Genomic DNA, 22,181 nt, shown 5'->3' with positions numbered 1-22,181 from the left:
CACTTAATTGCATTATTTAAGCTTCGTAATAGTTATTAATTAGGTCTCATTCAGGTCTTATTCATACTTCGGTGTAATCTGGATTCCTTTTTGCAACGCGGAACAAAATGAATGATATACTATTCTCAATCATTGGGATATCGGAGATTCAGGACAATGTATTTTATTGTCACAATAGATTATATATATTTTCAAAATAAATGTTTTTATCTAATCGAATATCAAATTATTTTCTATTATATTATTTTAATATTCTATTATAATTTTCTCTTTTATTCTATATCGAATTATATACACAATTAACAGGCTTGCAGAATAATTAGAATACTTACGATGACAATACCACCATCGAGATGTTTACTTTAACACATTTTATTATAGAAGGCTTCATCGCACGTGTAAACTTCTCGAGGTAACAAAGCGTACTGAGAACTGTGTGTAGGGTGTAAGGTTCGGCGGTCACATTTATCGCGGCAAATCAAAACACCTCCCTCCCTCGAACGAGGCCTTTGCACGACGTTTACAATGTATTTCCCAAGGCAGTCAAAGTTTCAATAATGTATTATCGCATTTAAATATAAGTTGGCACAATAAATGTTTGCGGCTATATCGTTTTATTTTAGAAAAATAGTTTGCTCAATCGCGAAGTAATTAAATTATGTGCAGTATGGAGTGATCTAATAAAAATGATATTATCAAACAAAAATAAATAAACGTTCCCTTATATTATTAATCACACTTGTATTTCCACAGTCTTTACATTATAAAACAATTAAATTGGGTGACTTTGAACGTAAGATACTTTTTTTGCAGAGAATCATAGTATTTGTGTAAAATTATAGAAGTGTGTAGAATGCACTCGCTGCAATAAAAACGTGTTCAAAGAGTATGAAACTACTAAGTTGCGTCAATAATTATCAATGAAATTATAAACTCTACCCGCTTTGTTTAGGACATTGTCACAGTCATGCTATTTTAGCTTCAAGTGCAAGTATTCGACTGTTCTCAAAAAAAGCACCTTACTTTGAACACCTCGCGTATCATCATTCTTATGTCTATATATAATAATTATTCTGTATAATACGTATAATCTATATGTATAGTTATCACATTTTAAATAAAATTAAGCTTAAGGATCGATGTAACTGAACTGTTCGCAAGATATATATTATGAATCAATATGCACGTAACTTTGATGTACCCGATAATAAACAATTTCAAGTAAATTAAATTGAATGACATTTTAACGGATATCTATTAAAAATAAAACACGTATGTTATATGACAATTCGAAACTTTGCGATATTAAAAAAAAAAATGTTGAATTATTCTACTTTTATTTGCTTTCTCGGACAAAAGCATTTGCTTATTTCTATTCGAATTACTTATTCACGCTGTAGCAAAAAAGTGTATTACACAATCTTATTCCTGGTTTTATTTCTTTATACAGCGTTGAAAATAAAATAATATTCTCCAGGATTACATAACTTCTCAAATTTAACATACATTCATGTTATAACTAAATATTATCAACGCAAAGTGTGTATTATGGCTTGTATGGGGTTTATGTATAAGGGAATGGCTATATGCCAAGTATACAATAATAAAATCACATTGATCAATATTTCTAAGCCATTGTAATCGATGCCAGTAAGTATTCCCATAGGTTCCTTATTTCACAGATCGAGTGTCCTTATAATGTTCGATATTAATATCAGAGACATTTCCTACATAGAATCACGATAGTAATTTCTCAACTGAAAGAATAAACTAGTAGTCTCATACAATTAGTCAATAATTTTGAGGTACTGAAACTCATATCTAACGAGACATCTCCAGGAGCGTAATCTATGTTAAGTGCACTGTTTTTATCGTATTATCACATGAATAATAATGGCAATTCTCTCAGGGTAGGTTTCATACTTTCCCATTCACAGAAACATGTTCTAGTTATCGGTTTACTTCTCCAACAGAATTCAGAACTTTATCGTCAACAATTTCATTTTTTTTAGTTAACAAATTCAATTCTTTCGTGGCATCTTAAACGACAGCGTGTCATCTCCGTAACCAACCATCAATATCATTAATGCATTTGAACAAAGGCTTGAAGATGTTTTGGAAGATGTTCTATTCTATGCGTTCTTCTGACTACTCTGGCTGCCAAGCAGGCGAGCGTAGTATACTTTACGGGATTTACCAAATCGTAAAGGCGTTTATTGGATAACAACATTTCGAAGGTTTTACCTTCGTTATTAACGGCATCGATATGAGCACCGGCTTCGAGGAGGGTGTTGGCGAGATCCAGCCGCCAGAGGTTCGACAAGGCAGCAAGATGTAGCGCTGTATTTCCGTCATTGTCTCTCGCCGTGACATCGGCGCCAGCTTTTATAAGAGCTGTCGTCAAATGTGGGAGAGAAATCTTAGAGGTCGAGTATCGGCCCAATAAAGAACCCCCCTCGCCGCTATGAATCAATTGCAATGCATCGCGACCCTAAAAGTAAAACGTAAAGAGGAAATTAATATGCCTTGGAAACTAATATTCCTTCTGGTTGCGCTTGCTCGCGTTAGTAGTAACAGAGACTTACATTTTGGCCTTTGGCATTTATTTGAACTAATTCGTAAATCGCTTTGTGCAGTGTGATATTTTTTTCAGTACCCTCTTTGGGAGCCTCGTTTATCAACAAAGATGCCAGATGTAAGGTGATGACGAGAACTCTGTTCATATACGTCAGATCACGCTCGCTGGTTGGCACCTTGTCCAACATTTGTTTTCCCGATTTTACTTCCATCACCTGAAACGACAAACCCACTTTATACGCTTTTATCAATGGGTGCATTCAGCAGAGGATCCGGGAGAATCAGAGTTGCGCAACTGACGCCCCTGCTAAATGCACCGAATTTAAAAGAAGCGAGAAGTGCGTCTAACTCATGCAAGGATGGACATTTATGAATAAAACTGACTTGCAACAGAAGCTTACAGGGTATAAACGTCGTTAGAGACTAAGAGATAATAAACATTTTTGTAGTTTATAGGATATTCTCCAATGCCCTATTTTTATTTCGTTTTTTCCATTTGCATAATATAACCCATCCTATGGTATTTACTTAGTAACGATACCTATTTAATTTACTTTATGAATTTATTATAAGAAACTTCATTTTATTATTACAGATTTGAAAGAAAATCTGAGTACACAGAGGCGTTAAATTGCTCGTAAGGTTATAAATAGTTTATCTTCCATTCGTGATTTGAAATTGTTATAATTTAAATTTGAAGTTTAAATAAGACATTTATCCTAGATTAACATTTAAACATCTACCAGATGTCTAAATCTATATCTATATCTAGATATCTAGATATCTAGACATTTAACATCCTAACATTGAAATAAGATTAATCCTAGATCGGACTTACAGCTTTCTCGAACACTCGAAGAAGCTCCTCCCTCATAATCGGCGGTACCCTGCGCCCCGTGGTCGTCTGTCTGCTCGTCATAAAATTGAAAAGCTCGGTAAAACTAGTGAGGGAACTCTGAGTCATCGGATCGAGCGGCTCCAGCATTCTCTGTTGTATGTCCAAAGCGTAATTCCAGAGTTCGATGCAACGATCGAATTCTCCGCCGTCCGCGTAAACAGCTCCTCTGTAGCGAATGTAGTAACTGGTGTCAGGATGGGCCGGCCCCAATATTCGTTCCCTGATTATGAGCGCGTGCATTCGCATTTCGTCCGGGTCGGTTAACAATTCATCCAATGCGTCGGGGTCGGTAATCTCGCGTACAAAATTGTAAGCAGCTATCGCCGGTGCCGGCGATTTCAATATTACAGGACAATCATCTCGGTATCTGAAAATCGGGCCATCGATTATTCGCAAATAGCGCGTCAGAAATGGGGAGAAATTAAAACATACCGCGGAACGTCTACGAGACTATAAATATTAGGTTGTCCAGAAAGTTTCTTTCCTTTTATTAATAATTAATACATACACAATGTTTTATGTTTTATGTAACATTACAAAATTGTGTACAATTCATTTCGCTTAAATACTGTTACAGCATCAATGTCTAAGAAATTAGATTGTCTATTTATATAAACACTGCCACAGAAAATAATTGAATGCAACTCACGAAAGAAACCTTTAGGACAACCTAATATTTATTGAATTACACAGGTTCCATTTTGTTCCACAACCTTTCCACCTTATAAGGGATGCGCCCATGTTAATTGTTTTCAACCATTCCAATGTAAACAGACGCGTACCACCTATCAAAAATCGGCACGGACTTTCCAGGCAACCCAATATTTCAAGTATTTTTACAAATAAGAATTCCGATCAGTATTTCGATTAATCGACGTTCAACGGACCATATCGAAACGCACCTTTCATCCATCGCTCGTTTCCAAAGTTCAAGCGCAGTGATCATGTCTCTCTTTTTATCCACGTATGTGGCGCCCAAAAGCTCCAGTGCGTCTATGCGCTCCTTCCGGCTTACCAAGTTCGTCATACTAATAAAGTATTCAACGATGAGTTTATGGCCTGCAAGAAAAATACATTCCATGACGATCTCTCTTTGAGCGAGTGCGTTTCCTTTGTCCAGATAACGAAACACTTGGATAAGCATTAATTGTAATCGTCTTAAGGGAACCTTCAGGGTTGTGCGTGGAACATTCTGCTTTAACCTGTTACTGCTGCCGCAAGGAGTGGCGTCATCCCATACGAGTCCACGTCCATCCGTGCACCATGCTGGATGAGTACCTTCACGATCTCCAAGGATCCACTTTCGGCGCAATCGTGCAGTGCCGTGTTACCTTTCGTGGATTTTCGGTTAACGTCTGCCTTCAGCGCGAGTAGGAACTTGGCGATTCTAACGTGACCTTTGAAACTGGCGATCATTAGACTCGTGTGACCGTGACGATTTGCCATTTCAATGTCTGCGAACAGAGAGGGTGCTCGTCGTTGATTGGTCCCGGAGTTGGGCATCGATCGACTACAATTGCAATTGTCCACGTTATCGATAGAATAAATGTTTCAAAGCATCCCAAAGTATTTTTCATTATTTTGTTACGTTTATAAATTTCAATCACCAAGAGGACAGAGTAATCGCATTATTAATGTAAGGAATAATTAATACTACTATTTATTCAGTAAATATACATTTTGCAACAGATCAAAATTTCCAATTCACCCTTTTTAAAGTCAAGCATCGACACTTTCCACAATGGTAATAATAAAATAATTTGTTTATCAGTTTTTTATCTTGAACACATCAGGAGGAAAATCACCTCTCCGCTTGAAAAGCTCGACAATTATATTAAGTTCCGTTATATTATATTCCATTGACTGTGACTGCAATTGCAAATAGAATCCTGTCTAAGAAGCACTGGATAGATTCTGGACCATGTCTCTTACACGTCGATGGGATCGTTTGGTACGCGACGAGCAGTTTTAAGAAGTGATAAGAATTATCACGGACCTCTTAAACAGGATTCACCGTACGTTTCGTGATCCTTAATTACTAAGCTACGGGTGCAATTATAACACGCAATTTGTAACTGATCAAGATTAGAATTACAGTTTACGAAATGTAATTTTGTGGCTGCTATTGCAAGTGTGACTGAGACAGACTACAATTACACCGATAACATGTAAATCCAATTATGGAAATATAATGTAATTGCAATTGAAATTACAAATTGTTTGAGAAGACACATTCCGAGTTTGTTTCAATTTATTTCTCGGCTTTGCTCGATGTTAAAATACATACCAGCCCCGTGATGTACCAAAAATCTGACAATATCGAAATAGCCATCGAAGCAAGCTGCACGCAGGGGTGTGGAGTATGTTTTAGTGGTCGAATTCACCTTGGCACCTTTTTTAACCAGCAACCTGACCAATGCCAAGTGGCCAGCGGCCGCTGCGCACCACAGGGGGGCTGCACCTTCTATCGTTTCGCCATCGAACATCACTATTGTTGAAAATCAACAACAATATTAGAAGTGGGGACAAATTTTTAACTTCTTCGGGGAAGATTTTCTTTTTTTGTTATTATCAAATTTTTCTTCTTTTTATTCGTTGACAGTAATTATAATTATAAAATAAGTAAACGTCCGCATATGTGGCCAAGGATGTGAAGAAGTTGAACGATAAACGAAACTTATACGATATCAAAACAATTGCTTAATACAGCGAATCTCGGTGAGAGTTGTCCCCCAACCCCCTCCCAGTGAGCAAAAACGTATTTTTTGGGAACCGTGATTAAGAGATTGTACAGATAGATAACAAAGATACGGAAATATTTAAAACTAGTAAATAATACTTGAAAGTGGCCACGAGCCAAATAAGGTTGAGAAATACTGGTTTAAAGTGCGCCGACATGCAGCTGATAGCAGATGGAGGATAGTTGAAGGAACCACGCAGAACATACTCGAGTGGCATGAAAACTAACAGTCTTGTTTCGGTTACCGAATGTAAACATCTAAAACCTGCAACCTATTAAATCTCGAGAGCGACGAGCTGAGTGACTGTATCGCCAGTTTCTTTAAATCATTTGAATATTTAGCATGTCAGGATATTCTCATTAATTTCGTTAAAAATTAATTTACAAACATAATCGAGCCTGGTTCTTAAGTGGGATTTTAAGGGGTGGCAAGATTAGTCTCACTTAAGGGGGAAAAACATTAAGAGGTGAAATATTAAACGTTTTGAGTGTAATTTCGCGGATATTTTAAGTATGTTTTAAAGTATGTTTGATAATTTTTTCAATTCATTTTTATTTAATTTGCCAAGAAACATTCTCTAAATAATTCTTCGTATAACGTTCTTCGATAAACGTTATTAAAAATTCAATCAACAAAAATCGATAAAAATAATTTCATCGTGAATAAATTCCAATAAAAATTCTTATTAGCGAGTCACCTTACAAAATAAATGTTCGATGAACGAAAATTGATAAGAACGACTTCATAAAAATTCTTTTTAGCGAGGCATCTTCCAAAGAGGTTTGAAAATCGCTGATCCGAATTCCATCTTCAAGGACTACGATTTCGAAAAAAAAACATTAGCGAAAATTCAGAATTTCGCCATTCTCGTTCTCGTTGTCGTAATTTCGTTGACGCCGACGCATCGAACGACTCGAATGGAACATTTTAATAGACTAAGGTGGGTGTTGTACCTGATCCAGGTTGCTCGATGTCCGCTCCACATTTTTCGATGAGGTACTCAGCTACGTCGTAGTGTCCGTTTCGACAGGCCATTACCAACGGTGTTGCACCGTGAGTTTTGACACCGACCAACTGCTCTACCTCATCCTTCCCTCGACTGTCCAAAAACACCTGCAACAAACAAAATCGCGCGATTCATAAGACAGAATTCTTTTAAGGGTCTATCAGTCGAGAGTACGAAGGACAGGGATTTTTACATAGAATAACAAAAGGAATTAATCTACGCAAGAAATATGCATTTAAAAAAATAATATAACTGTCGAATGCACAAGGAACAATTCTTCTTATAAAAAAAAATATAGTCCTATGAACCATTCATCTTTTTTCTGTGACATATTTCTCTAAATGCACCGATAACGAAGTTGTTCGTGCAATACACCTGGCATCGTCTACAACTCGCGAAAGAAATAATGTGCTCTCGATATCACTTACACTCGACAGTGCAGTACCCGTGTTGAACCGGTTCGTTAGGTATCCTAAGGTGAACAAGGGTGCAGTTTACAGGAAACTGTCTGGAGGACAAACGGTAACAGGACACAGCGTTACCTCGATGCGTCGCGTAGTCCGCGCAAGACTGTGCTTAAACGAATTACCGCGAAAGACACTCCCGTCACCAACGGATCCTTCTTTCGGCGAATAATAAGTATGTAAAGTACACGTCGGGGGTCTCTCTTATGTAGTCGCACAGCAGTTGACGAGACTCGCCTCTTCCCAAAACTGCTGTTCTTCTCTTACGTACTTGGACGCCTTTTGTTCGTATCCGTTCTCCCCCCCCTTGCCGTTCCCCCGACGACTGACTGGTTCGCGTATCGTTTTTTCGCGAAATGCTGATCCAGGTTAATTTCCAACTCGCGTAACGTATTTTCGTTAAATCCTGATATCCATGTTAATTCCCAAGTCACGTTGGTTTTTCTGCTTTCTTGTTCCTCGTCTCGTTCAACGACTACTTTTCTCCAAATGCAACTCTCGAGTGGACCTATTGTAACTACACTCTTTTTAACGCTGAACCTATCGCGAATGGCCAAACGACCGTTTTCAAACTTTTAAACGTAATAAACTTTGCTTTCGATATTTTTTTACATTATCGCGAACTGTGCGCGTTTCGTAATTTATTACACATTCAAATTTCCTATAATATGTTAACCATTTATATTTATGGCCGGCTTTAATTTAACAAACTATCCAATTTTACTATAATAAAATGAATGGTAGATTTTAAGGAACGTTACAACATTGTTCAGGCAGTTCTTTTCAACAGAAAATGCGCAAAGACAATTTTCAAGCTACAATTGTATATGTTTATAGACGAAATTCTTCAATTATTATGAATGTTGTAATATTCCTCACGATACATAGTTCTTTTTCGATATAATAATTGGACACTTTCGTGAATTACAGAGGATCATAAATATAAATAATACATGTAACATAGCGTCTTTAATAAAATGTTATTGTACCAAGCAACCACTGATTTAAAAATCTTAAGTGATTAAATTGCTGCACGTTGCTTTCTTCGTTCTCTAACATTTAAAAAAAAAATAAAAAATATATAATTCATTCTAGAATGATCGACGATCGTCAATCGGCGTGACCACCTACAATTTCAACTTCGCATACGTGTTTCATGGCTTGACGCACAGACAAGTGTAAACGGTTGATCAAACGAGTATTGTCGCCGAAGAAAAAATTCCTCGCAGTTTACACGGACAACAAACACCGTCCACTGCAAATCCACGTGGTTGGTTGCGCGTTTCTAACCAGGTACACGTTCGCGGAGACAAGATTCTTACGACACTTTCCTCGGATAAGTTCACAGTGGAGTTACGACCGTACGGTTAAAAGGAAATCCTCGCGTCACGTTCCCGTTCTTCGTGGTGCAAGAACAATACTGATGCGTGGGCAGTGTCACGGTTCTAAGTCAATTCAACATCGCGTGAGATCGACGATCAGAGATGGCCACGAATAATTATGTAGATAAATATTTATTGTTTTTCTAGGAAATAAACACGAAGTACAGATGCGTATCACGACCTGGACGAAGCAAATAATGATTAAAATCGGTGTGATTTCGCGAATTCATGTGCTTTTTATGATGAACTATATTATTATTTATTTTTCATCTCTTGAGGGATGAATACTAAGCTTTGGATTTTTTATAACAACAATACAGAGTATATAGCATATAAAGATTACAACTGAGTACTCGAATAAATCAAGCTCGAGCTGATTCGCTTCAGTATCGTATGTTTCTTAATTAAAAACTTTGCATATTGTTTTATCAAAAAAGCAAACGTGCACATAAGAGTCAACATCCCTCAAGAGGTTAATTATTTAATCCCCCAGCAGTAAACAAACAAATGTAACTCTTCAATCCCCCAATTTTTAATTTTCCATTCGTTGCGTATTCGACCAAAATTCTAAATTGCGTAACAAGAACGGTTCACGTCGAACGAATTACGAGTCCGCACATGAACAGCTTCGAGGACGCGAAGGTTGCAAATAATAAATTATACAATGTTTGCGTTCGTCGTGCGCTATTCCAACAAAATGTTTGCCCATCTCTGGCGTCGACCAGACGCGTTGAAGAAGAAAAAAAAAAAAAAAGAAAAAAACAGAAAAAAGCACGACAAAACCGGACGAACGATTCGAAAATGCGTGAGCAAACCTCGCGGGCAACGGCGCGGTCTTCGACTGAGCGAAACTCGAAACCCCTAACCGATGATTGGGCTCCTGGAGAAATCATCGGCGTCTCCACCACCGTCGGGCGTGCGGGTCCCGTTAAACGAATAATCGGGTGGGTGACATTGGGCCCAAGACCAAGAACGGTGAATGGACGGAAACATCGTTGTGCCCCTCTTGCAACGATGGAGGGGGATGGAGAGGAGGAAGGAGGTCCCAAGAGATTGGACTTTTCTTCGATATTTTTTCGCCGTATTTTATCACCTCGAGTCCCCCTCTTCTCTCTTCGCTTCCTCGTCGGTCTCGTTTTTCTCGATCCCACGCCTTCTTCTCGGGTCGAGAGTCTCAGCTTCCTCGAAACCGTTCTTCTATGTCATCCTTCTCCTTTTGGAAGAACAGTTTTAACTCATCGCGAGGTGGAGGTGGCTACGCCGTGTCCAGAATGTTTTTAATTATACCGAAGGTAGAGGCGTAGCCGGTACCTTTGTTACACAGGATTCGTTAATCCATCGCAAGGTGGCCGTAAAGTGTTCGGAATCTTTTTAATTGAATGAAAGTTTTAGAGGTTTAGTCAGTACTAGGCTTTAATATTCAGCATAATGTATGTTTCGTACTCTGATTGAGTTATATTGAATTATAGAGAGTCGCGATATTTCGTTTTTGAATCTTGCCAAATTCACGAAGTCTATCCAGATTTATTTTCATTATTACTTCACCTTCGGAAATCCTTTAATTCCTTAATGACACTTGATGATCTTTAAGTCCTGGCACTGATTTCTAGTTGTCATGGCGATCGACGCGTTGAAACGGTACTTGATACATCCCAGGAGTGAAATATAAAGAAATTTTGGAAATTACAGAAGACAAGTTATCGCAGCAGGCTGGATATATATACCAGACCAGAACGGTCGGGTTCGATTGTGAACTTTTTAGTTGTTACCAGAAGGGTTAAGAAACTCTGTCGGATCTTTTTCTTCTCCTTCAACTGGGCCACGAGCCTGGTAAGGTTAATAACCATTGATTTAGAGCTTCGAAAAGACGATGGGGGGGCACGCGTGGTCGAAACGGACAGCACATTCCGTTACACGGCTGACCGATTTTCTTTTCACCGGGCCAAGCCTGCTTACTTGTCGAATCTGTACGCGACGAGAAATGTAGGTAACGGGAACGAAATAAGTCCAAAGTCGACTCGTTTCCCTCGTAAAATATCGACGGTTAACGGCCAACAATACCACCGCTATTTTCGTCGGGAAACGTTTGTTAACGCGGATGTTGTTAGATTTGCATCAAATAACTTCTGTAAAACGTCTGTTGATAGCTTCATTCAGAGATATTTAATCATTCTGCTTTAAACGAAACACCCTGTATGCTTATATATGTAAGATATAAATATACAATGTAAATATAAAATATAAATATGTATAACATATTATATGTTTCTGCATTTGTGCACTCCATTTGCCACAAATACATAAAAATCCGCAGTCTAATAATCAAAGTAGAAATTATACACTCTCAGTACCGTTCCTAATTACGTACCTACAAACATTGAACCTAAACAGGAATGTACTTTACTCTTCAAATATTATAATATGAACTTTACTTTCCAATATCTCTTTATATTATTGTATGTTTCTATTTTATACATTTAAATATTATATAAATATATTCCATACCACTTGTATTTCCTAAAAAGATTCTTACATTCCCTTATGGAAACCTCTTTATTTTCAGGAAGAGTTTCCTCTCTCACAAAACATTTTAGGAAACGTATAGTACTACCCCAAATAATTATCTTGGGTCCCTAATAGATCTAGATACGCCACTCCTTAAACCTTCTAAAATTTTCAACCACTTTACTAGAAGTACCTAACCCATTGGTCACCAAAGTGTCTCGCTGGAAACGAACTGACAAGGCTACGAAGTTCCTTATCACGCGAACGCCCTCGTTTTGACTCAATAGGAGACCTACTTCTTTCCTTGATGGTTTTATGCGTTCACCGCGGATATTCCTCGTCATTGTAAAAGCAAGTCATCGTTAACTGAAAGTCAGAGGTAAACGCGCCAGGGTTTCCTACCTGAAAACGGGACCTCGGTTTTACTTTATCGTTAATCACAGTATCGGTTCAAAACGTTTGCATTATGGCTACATTTTATGACTTCTCGCCTTAAGGAGTTTACGACTCGTCCATTTAGGACGTAAATCAGACGGTGCACGTAGAAAAAGAGGCTACAAGCAATCTGGTACAGCTAGGAAATAAAAACGCTTAGAAAACGGTACATGATTCTTCTATTATAAAATTGTTCGTTATTGAAATTTTGTATGCAACGTAAAGTTTATGACAAGTGATCAGTTTGACGGAAATTGCTGCCACTACGCGATAACGAGCATTACGCTGCGTTCCTAGGATGTCATTCCTGTGGTACTTGGCCTGAAGACCGAGTTTCTTAAGGAATGCAAGCGATATTACAAAGTATGCGCATGTAAGCGTAAAATTTGAACTCAGGTCACTTGGAATGGCAGTCATTATTTTTTTAAATTTACTTAGTTTATATCTTTTACTGTATGGGTTATATAAAAATACCGTGTAGCGTCTATTTAACACGTTTTATCGAAATTAAAGTTGATTGGAACAAATTCATGGTGTTTTTATATTATTCTCGTAGCTACTTTATCAGGTAAAATAATTTTGAAGTAATTACGACTGTTACATCAAAACTAAACTAAATATAAAATTCGATTTGAATTTTTCTGAAGTAGTGAAAATTATCCCATCCTGATCAATTTTCAGTGAAATTAGGCCTCTCGAGAAATCTACTTCGCAGAACTTTTATTTATCGCGTGTGGCCTCTAAGGAAAGCAATTACCGTTAAACTTTACATGTTCATGTAAATTTATATTTTCACAAATAAAGAAAAAGAAACGAGGCTTGCATGCCTTATTTTCTAAACAGTATAATACGTGTACTATCTTTGATATTTTATATGCTTCTGCATTTGTGCACATTCTCACAGATTTCCCTGTATCTCCATTTGTCATAAACACATAAACATCCGCAGTCTAGTAATCAAAGTAGAAATTATCCACATTCGATACCGTCACTAATTACGTACCTACTAAAATTGAACCTAAACAGAAATATATTTTACTCTCCAAATATTATAATATAAACTTTACTTTCAATATTCTTTTATTCTAATCACGGAGGCTGTCACGTGCAATTCACTTTCGCGCTTGCAATCCATGGCTCAACGCTTACTCCGAAATTTCGGTCAATCCGTTTGCAATTCGCTGAAATCGTTCTGAAATTCCGTACAGGAAAGTGCAACATGGACGATGAAAAAACGTTCAAACGTGGCAGGATTGCAACGACACCCGGGACAATTCGTGTCTCGGGGAACGATGTCGTTATAATTGCTTCTTGGTCCATTACACTTTGTCTGGACGCTTCTCGAGCGCGCGAAATTACGTAGGCATTACAGAATAATTGTGAATTATGTCGATAATACCTACGATCGTACGGCCGCGGCGCGTTGGAGCACGACGACGATTTAGAAAGTAATCGACGTCTACTGTTATTATCCACTGTTATTATCACCCACAACCGTCACGTTGAAACAATGTTTCGGAGTTTATTCGAGTTCAGATTAAAATTGAGCCAAGTAGTCGGTGCAACTAACAGAATGAACGCAACAGCAATTATGGTAAACGGAATATTTGGCTGGTGGATTTCTTTAAATAATAATACAGTATCGTCTCGAAATGAGCAACACCTTTCTGTTTCAAGTCGATTTTACTAGTGCTAAAATGAGAGAGCATGTTATGTTCTATCCTTCATCTCGTGAACAACACCAGTGCACGAGCGAATCAGTTTATAGTTTGCCGCTGCACCGAACCCGCTGTTTTATCTACGGGTTCCCTCTCATCTCGCTCGAGAACAAAGTCCTGACCTAAGTCCCGAAATAAGATTTCGAGACGGTACTGTAACTAGTCTACGAGTGTTTATGCGAATTCATATTTTCACAGGTACAGTAAACAAAAATTGAAACTCGTGGATGGAAAATTCCAAACGTTTCATTATACGCACTGATTGCAACGTTTTCGCATATTCGCGAGATTTGAAAACAATCATTTGCATGAAACGATGCCTCTGTCTCGCAGCGGCGCGAAATGTAATCCTCGTTGCCCTCTCGGGAATAATAAGATGTTCTAGAAATTCCTCCATACGTAACACGGGACGCGACTTGCGAATAAAATCACACGAAAGCGGTACGGCTGCCACTTACGCGACCGTTACGTTCTTGTTGCTGCGCGATCGAAACCGGTCGATTGATAATGACTTTGCGGATCGTTGTGTCATCGGTGATACGCGACGATAAACTGCGCGCACGTGGAACTGGTTCGTTAATTTCTTTCGCTGCTCCTCCAAAAATATCTTCGCGATATTTTCCCGCCGATTTACATACCGACTTTTCCTGCATTCTTTTCATCCCCGCGACGAAATGGATATTCCCTCGGTCAATTGCTTATTTACTTTATATTAACACGCGTATCTTTTCTCGCGTTCGGTTTGGAGATATTTCCTGTTCGTTTGCTTCTTGTTTCGTGTGTATAACATTTACCGACATTTTTGTAATTAATTTGATTATACGAAAAGAAATTGTATTTACGAGATAGGAAGACGATAAGACCCTACGGACCATAACACGGACCTTGATTTTTAAGCAATTAAAAAAAAAAAAAGTAACATTTTTATTATTAGATTGAGTCTATACGGTCATTTTTAAGACTGACGGGAATTTTAAATCAAACACTGGACATTTTTACATTAATTTCGACTATAAAACGCACCTGAATTTTGGAGGCGAATTTTCGAAGAAAAAAATGCGTCTTATAGTCCGTAAAATACGATACAACTTGTTCTGTTCTGCCAACTAAAAAATAAAATAATTATGGTCTATCGCCATAAGTTATGTTAACTCCATACCATCGCAAAAAACATCGATCCTCGCCGAAACTACAGTTTTATATTTCCTGTTGTGGACCATCCGTTCTCGAGACATCGCTACGACATCCTTGGACGTGACTAGTCGTCAGCTCGCTGCTTTTCAAGTTCATTGACCTCGAAACGATCGCTCGGAGCTATTAGCATGACAATTAGCAGCGATCGCGACGATTGTCGCAGAATATGGAATAGCGAGTAACGCGTTACGGTCTTCCTGATCGCGGAACGCGTCGTACATAAATATGCGTCCCCGTGCCACGAAATACTTCTCGGGAAACGGTGGAAAATAAATCTAAAGAAAAACAGGAGGGACGCAGGGGGTGGATCGAGGGAGTTTATTTTGCCGCAGGCAACGAACGCTGAGGTCGCACAACCTCCGAATGCGAATGCGCGTTGAAACATGCATGAAACGTTCTATTTCGGGAGCAGATTTAAGATGTGGCCACTTATGCGAAGATAAACTGCCCGTAATTTTTCTGGATAAAGTTTAGAAAATATGTGGTATGTACTCTGAGCATTCAAATGGTGTACAATTGCATTTGAAAACAGAATTTTTTTTATATAATTTTGAAACAAAATAATCCGATACCTTTCAGAGTATGTAAACGAATTTTGATTCGGATGACTTCATCTTTGGAGGAGTTATTTTAGTTTTAAGTCGAATAATTCAGTGCTTGCCATGTAATTTTGTTTCCAGATTTTTATTTAGACGCTCTTTGAAAGCTATTTGATTTAAAATTTTTGTTAAATTCAATATTACAGCATTCGATATCGAAAGTCATGTAAGAATACGTATTACTAAAACATTATCTAGAAAGTTATTGATAGTTGATCTTCACTGAGCGAGATGAATATAATTTAATAACCACTGTCACGTGACTATCTTGGAAACTATAATATATAATGCTTTCTGAAATTCTCGAAACTGTGAAGAATCTTCCCTACGAACAGGGGAATCCCGAAATATTTCGAGCTTATTTTCTCGACAGACGAGAATGGAAATTCGTTAAAGAATCTGGGGAATCCTCCAGACTTATTCTCAAGCATAATGATCATGGTACCGTTATCGTACGTATATATACGAGTTCAGATATAATCATGATTATGTTCAATGAAATCGGATACTCGCCTTAATCATGTCTCACCCGTTGAAATCACACAGCAATTTTAAATCCATGAATCATATAAATGAATCTCGCTTTCAATTAGTGGGACAATGTAAATTTTATAGATGCATATCTATTGTATTATCACGATGGAAATTATATTATAAGTAATGCTATTCAATTAATCTCACCCTTAATACGACAATAGTACAGTAATTTATACGCGACGTTTATTAACACGTACGGCGATGTTATTTTTATTTCTCGCTATGGGGCGGCGTAACGGTACACGCCATCTGATAGACACGCGAGAACGAGCCACCAGTGGTACACGCCGCCTGATGATACGTACAAGTGCGAGCCACCGGTGGTACACGCCGACACAGATAAACGTTCACTCAACATGAAATACAATTTCATTCTGTGATTCAAATTCCAACTAAAGTGTTAAGAGTTCAGTGCTAACAGTGTTGTTGTTAAAGTTTATGAAATTCCATAAACCAAACGCTTAATCTATGTTCCCTTTTCGATCTACCATTTAAGTTTCTGAAGAATCCTGATAAATAACTCACTAATACGAGTAATAAATATCCCCTACAATATTATTTACTATTAAAACGAAAGAATCTTTTGGGACTGCCTAATATTCCACCACGCATACTAATCGTAACTTACGATCCGTAAGGTAGTCTAATATGGTAATAGCTAACGGATTAGCTTGTCCGTTTTATGTCCCGCTTTCATTGCTTCTTCGTGCCACACGATAGACCAAACACGCGCCTCGAATATTTTCGAGAAATCGTTTATTGCTCGGTTACGTGATTCCATTTTGTACAAATGATCTGCGTTTCGTCGAAATTACGCAATGGGCTCAAGACCGTTTCGAAATACCGCCATCGTAATGCATTGTCCGCGGAAATAGGAGCGCCGAATTTTTAAAAGACACGTAACGGTGTTTTCTTAGCAGACGTTTTCGACGAACAAAAGCAACAAAATGTTGACGGCCAACTCCTTTCGCAGCCGGCTCGGTAAACACGTTGCCGACCGTCTGTGACAAGTATCGCTAAAAATTAGTAGGCGAACCATTGTCGAGACAGAAAGAAAATAAAGGAGGAAGTGTTTTTTCCCTCTTTGTTTAAACGAGTAACGTAAATGGCCAATTGCATTTGGCGAGCATTTAAATAGATTCAGAGAAATAAATCAGTGAATCGTGGTAGGTTTATTGTGATGAATGCCACGACGAAAAACTCACCCTCGCGAAATGATCTTCAGCGTTCACCTCGTAAGCCATTTCTCAGTCTTCTTCTTTCTCCGCACAGTTATTTATTTCTCAGTCAACGAAACTTTTTCAAAGGCAGTCTATATTCGAAGCAATTATATTCAAAAGTCACGAATCACACCGCGAAAATTACATGTTCCGCGAATCATTAATTAAACATCTGTTGTGCATACCAAAAGAAAAGACGTTACCTAAGATTTCCTGAATTTTGGTTAGTTTTAAATATATGTACCTTAACAACAAAATTTATACATCAAGTTCGACACTAGTACTGCAAAATTACGCTATTACGAATTTTGCCTATAACTGCGTGTATCCCTTTGAATATAAACGCGGTCGAATCACGTGCGATACAGTTCAATTAAAAGTAAACAAACTCGTTCAACATAGACAAAGCAGTCGTACTAAAAATTAGTCAAAGCAAGCAGAAACACCGGTATCTCGGAGACGGAGTATCAACAACACTTGGTCCAGTTTCAAACGAGACCGAGTAAACATTTCCACCGCACAAGAAACGAGTTCCGTGCGCGCAACGTGACCAACGTAAACGGCCAAAATTACATCACACGTCGAATAATCGCGACGGTCGTTCGATCAAATCGACTAACAACGTTTAAGAACACCGGGTGGAAAATCGGCGAAGACCGCGAAGGGAGAAAACGACCCAAACGTGCTCCGTGCTCGCCTCGCCACTGTTCTGGAGTCTTGAAGTCCGCGCAAGGTTCCACGCAAGTCGAAGAGAAAGATCCAGTGAAAGATGAAGAGAGGGAGGAAACGCAAGGATCGAAGAGGTGGTCAACTCCGAAGGCAGGGACGTCTCGTATCGAGCGCGAGAAAGTCGCCCCTGCGTATCGAAATTTATGCAACGGACACGAGGACCCGATCGCATAAGCGTTTATGCGCCAGAACGCACCACCGGTACTTTCTAGTTGTTCTTCCTGACGAACTTTTACTAGCTATTGCGCAATTGCAGAGTTTACCGCGTGGAAATTTATGCGATGCGATGTGGCCCAGTGGAAATGACCCGACACAGACTTCGTCGACGGATTTCGACCGAAATTCATCGACGCCCGATATCGATCGCGATTTACATTCTCTGCGCTCAATTATGGAGAACGTTTAATTCAGGCATGGCCAACATACAACCCGGGAACAATTTTTCAATATTAGCATTTAACTTCTAGCAACGAATCGAGTGAATTCTCGATACCTCTATATTTTTTAAAAAAGATTCCGTTATAAAGAATTAAAATTGTCGATACGATCTGTAAAATATTTTTGTTTAGAATTCAGCCAGAAAACAGTTGGCGATGCCTGGTTTAATTTAAAGATTTATATACCATAATGTATATAATTGTCCGATTGTTCCATGTCCAATTTGTTCTGTCTATTAAAAAAATCTGTCTAAATTAAATGATAGGCTCGATATTTTCAAATAAATATTTCATTGCTGATACAAGCGTGAGGTTTATTCATGTACATATTTACAATGAAACATTTATTTGAAACTATCAACCCTGTCATTTAATTTAGACAGATTTCTTTGATAGACATAGAAGGTGGGAATATTTATGGGACTGGCTGTATGTCAAAGTCAATTTGGTGGCAATTAATTTAGTCAGCGAAATCTGTGTTGGCGCCGGCGTGTACCACCGGTGGCTCACGCTCGCGTGTATATCAGATGGCGTGTATACCGCGCCGACCCATGGCTAGAAACACAAATAGCAGCGCCGGCATTAACGTGTTAACTCTTTGCGCCACACGATCATAAAAGAAAAATAAATTATTATTACATAATTTCCTGAATTTCCATGTGACCCATGTGCACTCGAAGCCAATATGTTACAAGAGATCTTTGTTTCGAATTTCTTTATAAATGAAAAGATATCATATTTTACATTCCTCTGGAAATGAAGGAGAAAATGTTATTTCGTTTAGTTAATCTTTCTATTTATATCTCATGAGAAATTTCTTTAAGAAATACATACAGAGTAAGTACTCACGTAAAATATAAAAAAAAGTCTCAATTTGTTTAAGCAAACGTCTAGGAGAAAGCCTAGTGAAGTATCATTACGTCACGTTTGACATGAAAATATTATCACACTAGTCTTCCTCATTTATATTATATTCTTCATATATTCCACAAAGTGGCAGATACATATTCCGACTCATCGAACTTGATCCGTTTGGGAAACCACGAAAACAGTACAGCTCGCCTTGACAGCAAAATGTTTACCGCAGAATGGCGGGGACAATCGAGTCTAATGGCCTATTAGATAATCAAAGACGGAAAGACTTGAACAGAAAGCTTCTATTTGCCGCGGATGCTCTTCGTTTCCTGATACATACTGAAAGAGAACTTGATGGCGTCACATGTCGCTGGGAATCTCTCGAACGTCACACGCCGATGCGTCAGAACGCGACAGAAGTAAAAACGTGTAAACATGCGATCGAGCGAGATGCATCGTTGCGTAATGAATTCGCAGAGATCGTTATTTCTCAACCGTCGGCGATGTCGATTCCTGGCGAGTGATTGACACCTTCGAGTGGCTGATTATCTGACTATTCGATTTTGGAGCGATGGCAACTTTACGCGGACGAATCGAAACTATATTATTTAATACAATTTCAGCTGCTGTGGATGGAAATTAACGCTAGGTTTACGGAGATTTCTTGTCAGATTTTTATTACTGTAACGACGCTTTAATAAGTAAAGTCGATTTTACTAAAATTAAATAGGAGCTCGAACAAGAATTAATTTTAATGTATGCTTGTCTTTTCACACGGATAAAAGTCAGCGCAAGTGATTGGAAAAAAATATAAACGGATTCTGTAAAAACCTTGAGGAAATTGAAATGGGGTCAAAGTGACCGTGCTCCGTAAACGTAGCGTTGAGGTTTTAGTTATGGTGCTTCGTGAATTTTTATTTGAAATTTTGCGCGGTTATTTTTTTAAGGATTTTACTATAACAGGCACTTCAAAATAAAGGAAAGTGAATTAAAAAACGGCGAATTGAAACGGGACAAAGTGGACGTTTAGATTGAAAAGGTTTGGAAACCACTGGCATAGATGCAACAGGCATCACCCATCCACGGTAATTGTTACGTAGAAATAAGATGGAAATTGTCGATGCGGAAAACGTCATACAAAGAGTTACGTAAAGTAACGCTTGGACGCCGCGATAATAGCGGAAGCAGAGTTCTCGCGCGAGCATCATACAATCTCGGGACTCTCCTAACAGACCCAATTAACTTCAATCTTGGATGGACGATGGAAAAGTGGCACGATCCACAATATGGAAAGTGCGACGAGCATCGAGCACGGTGTACTTTTCATGAATAAATAATCAGACTGCGGATTTTATGGATCTGTGGCGAATGCAGATACGAAAAATGTATGCTGAACGCGTGCCAAATGTATACACTCGTTCTAAATTGAATATTTATGTTATTATATATGTTAATTTAATATTTGTGTCATTTCTAATTTGCGTAGATAAACGTAGGTTAAAACTAGAAACTAAAACTTAGGTGGGTTAAACACTATCCCACGTTTTGCTTAGTTTATACTATGAACTAACATAAAACCTATGCAAGTCTCAACCTGATGGTCATTGGAATACAGGACGATGTTCGTATATCTGACTCTGTACTTGTATATCACCCTACTGTCGAAAAACTACTAACTTTGCAACAAGAAATTCATCAAAGAGGGAAACGAAGGGTACACCGAGTGATTGTCAATAATTGAGTGATTAGAAAACAGAAGGAAGCTGGCGACTCGAAAGCTTACAATTAATTTGTCGAGACGCGAAATTGCAGTACGCAAACGTCACTTTTTACGCGAGATCGTTACGTAGATCCGCGAGGAAAGTAACACGAGAGGAATAACGATCGAATAGCATATCGACGAGAGTTCAAACTCGCTATTGAATAACAGTAACTTGATATTACACACGACGTGCACCGTCACGTGTGCTATTAACTATTTTATGTAATGTACAACGAGGTGATAAGAAACACGTTAGGAAGTTGTGTACTGCAACGATCCATCGATAACACTCATACGATGACGGATGACTGTTTCAGTCTGTCTCGGTTGGATTAACCTGTAGTTGCAATCAATATATCGAGGCATTCGTTGCTGCACGAATCGAAGATACTTGTCAGCTGTGCTCGATTTGTTTGAACTTTTTGGACTAACGTCACGAGAGTCACGAGTGACTGAGAGTTACAGTGTCAATCATTATTGACGTCTATCAAAAATATCGTAAAAGAAACTTTGCAGCAAAGAGGAGTTAAAATAATATCTGTATCCTGAAATTCCTAGTGTCAATTTCAAATAATCGTACGTATTCTTTACGTAAGATTATTGAATTCATGATCTAAAGTGCGTTAATTTATATTTACGTGACGGTTTGTATTAAAAATAAGTCAGTACATATAAATATACATGTAAATATACATGTAAATGTAAATCACCAATAAATATCGTTGCATACAGTCAGTCGTATAAGTGTTCGTTTAAAAAATCGTGCTTTATTTTATATCTTCTGACACGTCCGTGCACATACAGAGACACTTATCAAAGAATCACGGTATGCATAATAAAAATGGAAATTTATCGCGTCCATTTGTCATGGTTGATGCAGTTGGCGAGCCTGTGTGTACCTCGTATTCAAATTTCAATTTCGATTTGAATACAAAGATTTTTCACGACGTTCATTCATTTTCATAAAGGACGAACGAGTCTATTTGCGGAGGTTATTTTGACAATGCGACGCGCGTGCAAAAATACACGCTGCGATAAAGAACAGAAACGGTGGGTAAACATTCAGCAAAAACGTCGCTTGTAAACGCGCACATTTTTTCCCTCCCTTTGCGACAGCTAGCA

General features: G+C 38.3%; 1 protein-coding gene across 2 annotated transcripts in view; it reads right to left on the bottom strand.

Moving 5' to 3' along the window:
- Nucleotides 1-721: 721 nt before the first annotated feature.
- LOC128885524 (protein fem-1 homolog CG6966) overlaps nucleotides 722-22,181 on the bottom strand; it is a 43,480-nt gene continuing 22,020 nt past the window's right edge. Inside the window, exons 1-8 of one of the 2 annotated variants that reach the window (XM_054139610.1) lie at nucleotides 7,651-7,861; nucleotides 7,170-7,329; nucleotides 5,763-5,963; nucleotides 4,678-4,929; nucleotides 4,378-4,534; nucleotides 3,416-3,842; nucleotides 2,586-2,792; nucleotides 722-2,491 (exon numbers count right to left, since the gene is read on the bottom strand). In XM_054139610.1, the coding sequence (XP_053995585.1) occupies nucleotides 2,084-2,491; nucleotides 2,586-2,792; nucleotides 3,416-3,842; nucleotides 4,378-4,534; nucleotides 4,678-4,929; nucleotides 5,763-5,963; nucleotides 7,170-7,251 (1,734 nt within the window). In that variant the 5' untranslated portion in view covers nucleotides 7,252-7,329; nucleotides 7,651-7,861 and the 3' untranslated portion in view covers nucleotides 722-2,083. Of the gene's footprint in view, nucleotides 2,492-2,585; nucleotides 2,793-3,415; nucleotides 3,843-4,377; nucleotides 4,535-4,677; nucleotides 4,930-5,762; nucleotides 5,964-7,169; nucleotides 7,330-7,650; nucleotides 7,862-22,181 lie in introns of those variants that run through there. The other variant, XM_054139609.1, reaches the window with a different exon arrangement.

Source organism: Hylaeus anthracinus, unplaced genomic scaffold (genome assembly GCF_026225885.1).
Source record: "Hylaeus anthracinus isolate JK02 unplaced genomic scaffold, UHH_iyHylAnth1.0_haploid 11981, whole genome shotgun sequence".
Taxonomy (NCBI): domain Eukaryota; kingdom Metazoa; phylum Arthropoda; class Insecta; order Hymenoptera; family Colletidae; genus Hylaeus; species Hylaeus anthracinus.
The sequence above is the reverse complement of the archived record's forward strand: the minus strand, read 5'-3'. Positions and strand labels throughout refer to the sequence as shown.